Source organism: Homarus americanus, unplaced genomic scaffold (genome assembly GCF_018991925.1).
Source record: "Homarus americanus isolate GMGI-L3 unplaced genomic scaffold, GMGI_Hamer_2.0 scaffold1714, whole genome shotgun sequence".
NCBI classification, from domain to species: domain Eukaryota; kingdom Metazoa; phylum Arthropoda; class Malacostraca; order Decapoda; family Nephropidae; genus Homarus; species Homarus americanus.
Genome location: NW_024719956.1, coordinates 1 through 5,772, shown reverse-complemented (window position 1 = coordinate 5,772; position 5,772 = coordinate 1). Strand labels below are relative to the sequence as shown.

The 5,772-nt window shown below is 37.2% G+C and overlaps 1 protein-coding gene across 1 annotated transcript; it reads right to left on the bottom strand.

The window, feature by feature from the left end:
• Positions 1 to 96: 96 nt before the first annotated feature.
• Positions 97 to 1,196, bottom strand: LOC121860331 (mitochondrial import inner membrane translocase subunit TIM44-like; the record flags this gene model as incomplete). The annotated part of the gene is given in 1 exon segment (XM_042357399.1): positions 97 to 1,196. A coding segment is annotated over 1 exon segment (140 nt), but the record flags the coding sequence as incomplete, so codon positions are not given.
• Positions 1,197 to 5,772: the final 4,576 nt, after the last annotated feature.

Genomic DNA, 5,772 nt, shown 5'->3' with positions numbered 1-5,772 from the left:
ATATATATATATATATATATATATATATATATATATATATATATATAAATATATATATATATATATATATATATATATACATATAATTTCGCAGTACATCCCAAATGTGCCTAGCATTCAAATTGGCACACTTTCTCACCACTTTCGCAAGTATAATGCACTGCCGCGGGACATTGTTACTTATAATGAAACTATAAAAGTTGAAAAATCATTACAATATGTACTACAATACTCCATTACAGCTTGGAAATAAATGGAAATATAATATAAAACAAGAAAAATGAAGAGCATGGGTGGAGAAGTGAATGTGTGTGGAGGTATTTATAGCCAAGACCTTGGCTAATAACTACATGGCCAACTCGCCAGCCTCGTAAATTGGAGGAATTTTATTTTTATTATTATTTCATTTTAGTTCCAGTTAGTTGAATCTGCCAGTGGGGAATGGAAGTGGTTTTGGCCGGTACCAAAAGACCCTTTAACATGTAAACTTTGCTCATTACTTTAGTGATTTTCACTTTCGTGGTACTTTATAGTTTCATTACATCTAACAATGGCAATATGCCATCTTCACGGATATTATTGCTTTTCAATTTGCTTTGCGAATATCGAGTATGGATGATAATGAAGATGATGAATACCTAATTCTATATAATGGTTTCACTTTCAGTTTTCATAGTCCACAGACAAACTAGATAGCCATTCACATGTATTTTCCAAAATCAATACACTGGTGCATCAACTAATAACAACAACTCATCTGAGAAGGGTTCATTCACTCAAACACTTCTCATAAAATTACAATAATATTCTACAAACAAATTCAGTGATTCATTAGAACCAATTTTGTACATATGATCCCCACCATAACACGTTAAAATATTTTAATCATAACAATGTTCTGACCAGGGTAAAACTTTGCAAGGTCTAAAATGGCCCTAGAAGTACTTCCAGTCACGGATGACAAGTGCACGAATGTAATCAATAACTGTTGCAGTTCTACTTGAATTGGGATACAAAACTACCACAATATTACCATTACCTTTACCCCTACATTTGTTATACAAATTGTTCAGTGCTCTGAGCTGATAGGTCCAGTATTCTCCAGGCAGCACGAGCATCAAGTTCTGTCTGATCACGGCACAACACCCACACATACTGCACTCTCAGCACTTTACTTGGGTCACCTTCTACAACCTGTCAAAGGAGCACATTAGCTATTAATATTAATACAGTAGAACCTCGATAAATAGGACTAATTAGGGCAGACCCCAGTCCGGAAAATGTGAGTCCACAAAAAGTGGATATATGGGGTGGGGGTTGGGGATAAAACTGCTTATCTGAACCGTTTAAAGGAAATCAGTTGTTATGTTATTACTGCACTTCAACAACTAAGGTCTTTAAGTGTATAACACCATTATTAAACCACTACAGTAGACCCTTGACATTCGTGAGGGATTGATATATATATATATATATATATATATATATATATATATATATATATATATATATATATATACACAGTGGGGTATGCTATAACGAACGGATCCTACTACGAATATTCCTATAACGAACGGTTTTACCTGTAAAATTGAGATTGCTATAACGAACGAAACTCCTACAACGAACATTACCGTATATCACGGCCTATAAGGCGGCGGGGTGCATAAGACGCCCCCCCCAAATTTCCATTTAAAAAGTAGCTTTTGAGCTCTATTTGCTGTATAAGACCAGTACCCCAAATGTGACACTTACCCACTGACTCAGTAGTCCTTTACCAACCATCCTTGATTTTTTAAAATAAGGCCAATTCACTTCAAGTAATGTCATCAAATTATACCCGCTGGTGTAGTGTAAACACTAGTGACGTCACTGAAGCGTGTTGGGAGTGTTCCCTCGTCTCGGTGGTGTGACTATTTATACAACATGTGGTTCAACAGCAACCACCGTATTCTAATTGTGGTGTTTCATTAGGATTTGAGTGAAAAAGGTTACCAGTATGTACTTACTACATACATTTATTACACAAATATATATATATATATATATATATATATATATATATATATATATATATATATATATATATATATATATATATATATATATATATATATATATATATATATATATATATATATACTGAATATACTATGTACAAAAATGAATGTTCAATGAATTATTTATGGTGCATTAGGGTACTGGTCACTTCTGATGGGCTATAAATAGCCTTCTTTATCTCCCCTACATCTCACCCTGAGCCAGACGGAAGGGTCTTGGTAAATAACATGTTTGCTTATTTTCCATTTACTTTAAATAGATTTACCGAATTATTTGTTTTATTTATTTATTTATAATATACTGTAATATATTAAACACACTGTAATTATTTTCTTTAATTTATAAACTGTTTTGCGACAAAGGAATGTTCTCCAGTAGTTTCTCATTAGGATTTGAGTGAAAAAATATTACGTACTTACACAATTGTTCCTCTTACTTTGACAACACAACATACATACAGTATATTATTTCTCAGTTTTGATCTTTTTTTTTAATTTTTGTATTTATTTATAGTTAGTTACTTAAAATAAGGCCAATTCACTTCAAGTAATGGCATCAAATATTACCAGCTGGTGTAGTGTAAACACTAGTGACGTCACTTGAGCGTCTGTAATTAACCGTCGATAGTTTCAAGAATTAATGCACTCATTTACTGAATATTCTTTGTAAAAAAATAAAATTTAAATCAATTATTTATAGGAGATAAATATTATTATGAGTAAATATACCGATACCGGTATGCATTACTGACCACCTCCACGGCTCCTCACTGGCAAATGGGGGGGGGGCGTGGGGAGGGGTGTGTGATGATAGCTGTGTTTATTATAGGGGTATAAATCTCTTTTACGGTATGTTAGACAGGTTTATAATACATTTTTATTATTTTAATATACCGGTAATCTTAATTTGAATCCAGCTTGCCAAACGTAAGTTTCAGTATAAAATAATTAGTGGTAAGACCTTGTGAGTGGCTTACGATGTTTTCATCACCACTCTTGACACACTAAACCACAATATTTAAGAGGTAAGAATTTTAAACTTGGTGGTTTAGACGACCCCCTAACTTTGGGCAGATTTTTTTAATGTTCAAATTTCGTCTTATAGGCCGTGATATACGGTAGTCATTTTCTGTTAAACTTATACAGCAAATATAATCATCAGTTTTCCGGCATTTTCGAAAATCCGGCACTCCTCAGGTCCCGAGGTTGCCGGATTTTTGATAGGCCACCTGTATATATATATGTCATTCATTTTGTATTTCACTGATGGGCGGAGGTGGTGGAGCAATTGTGTGATGGGTAGTGGAGCGGAGGAGGAGAGTGGCGAGTCACTGAGACCCGGCGAGTGGCTCCTCCTCCCGGCTTAAAAACCTCCGTTTTCGAAGCAAGGCTAATGGTTTTACGTTGCTTCTTCACAGCACTACCATTAGTAGCACTTGATGGGCACTTGGAAGCAATTTCGAATTGTTAGAGTACAGTATTAAGAGCAAAAACACTTAAACACGCACGCACGCTGTGGAAGCCCAACAATGACTGACGACGCTTGAGGACGTTGTGACTTTCTGCGAGTGAGAGGCAGCACACCAAGACGAGAGAGCGTAGCACGCCAAGACAAGAGAGGGTGATGCGCCATAAAAAGTAGTAAGTGACGACGCAAAAAACGAAGTTATATTGAGTCGTCGGGACATTAACCTAATTATTGGTATCTAAAGAGTAGCGACGTTATCGAGGGCAACGGTAAACGCGGATTTACTGTATTAACAGAAACAACAAATTAGTTATAATCGATCAAAAGATTTTCTCAGCACACATAAATGACAACAGTAGCACGCTTGTGTGCCGCGGCACTCGATTTGGGAATCACTGTTGTAGACAAAAGTGATGATGGGTAACACACAGACCTGTACTAGTATAACACTGAAGTAAGTTCCTCTCTTATCTTATAGAACCCCTGTTAAAAAAAGCAAAAGATGACGACCAGAAGAGTGAGTACTTCAAAACAAAAGGTGAAACACTAGGCCGAGTGAGACTAAAAGCTGCTGCAAAGTGGACTCCTCCGCGCTCACCCTTCAACCTGTTCCAAGAATCCCTCTATCATGATCCATGGAAACTCCTTGTTGGAACTATATTCCTCAATAGAACCACAGGTAAGATTTATATTCTGTACCATATATTATATACTGTACCTGTAGTTTAGGTGCAACTCTCTTAATACCAGTCTTCCTACAGTGTGTTAAGTGAGTATGTTCTTTACTGCCTGTGTGCAAGGTAATGTGTACTATACCGTACTGACAGTGTACAAGGTGATGTGAACTGTACTGTACTGTACCGACAGTGTGCAAGATGATGTGTACTGTACTGACAGTGTACAAGATGATGTATACTGTACTGTACTGACAGTGTGCAAGATGATGTGTACTGTACTGTACCTACAGTGTGCAAGATGATGTGTACTGTACTGTACTGACAGTGTGCAAGATGATGTGTACTGTACTGTACTGTACTGTACTAACAGTGTGCAAGATGATGTGTATTGTACTGTACTGTACTGACAGTGTGCAAGATGATGTGTATTGTACTGTACTGTACTGACAGTGTGCAAGATGATGTGTACTGTACTGTGCTGACAGTGTGCAAGATGATGTGTATTGTACTGTACTGGCTGTGTGCAAGATGATGTGTATACTATACTGTACACTGACAGTGTGCAAAATGATGTGTATTGTAAATGTACTGCTTACTATACTGACAGTGTGAATGATGTGTACTGTACTGTACTGTACTGTACTGTACTGACAGTGTGCAAGATGATGTGTATTGTACTGTACTGGCTGTGTGCAAGATGATGTGTACTGTACTGTACTGACAGTGTGCAAAATGATGTGTATTGTAATGTACTGTACTGTACTGACAGTGTGCAAGATGATGTGTACTGTACTGTACTGTACTGTACTGTACTGACAGTGTACAAGGTGATGTGTACTGTACTGACAGTGTGCAAGATGATGTGTACTGTACTGTACTGTACTGACAGTGTGCAAGATGATGTGTATTGTACTGTACTGTACTGACAGTGTACAAGATGATGTGTACTGTACTGACAGTGTGCAAGATGATGTGTACTGTACTGACAGTGTGCAAGATGATGTGTACTGTACTGTACTGACAGTGTGCAAGATGATGTGTACTGTACTGTACTGGCTGTGTGCAAGATGATGTGTACTGTACTGTACTGTACTGACAGTGTGCAAGATGATGTGTACTGTACTGTACTGTACAGACAGTGTGCAAGATGATGTGTACTGTACTGTACTGTACTGACAGTGTGCAAGATGATGTGTATTGTACTGTACTGTACTGACAGTGTGCAAGATGATGTGTACTGTACTGTACTGTACTGACAGTGTGCAAGATGATGTGTACTGTACTGTACTGTACTGACAGTGTGCAAGATGATGTGTATTGTACTGTACTGTACTGACAGTGTACAAGATGATGTGTACTGTGCTGACAGTGTGCAAGATGATGTGTACTGTACTGACAGTGTGCAAGATGATGTGTACTGTACTGTACTGACAGTGTACAAGGTGATGTGTACTGTACTGACAGTGTACAAGATGATGTGTACTGTACTGACAGTGTGCAAGATGATGTGTACTGTACTGACAGTGTACAAGATGATGTGTACTGTACTGACAGTGTGCAAGATGAT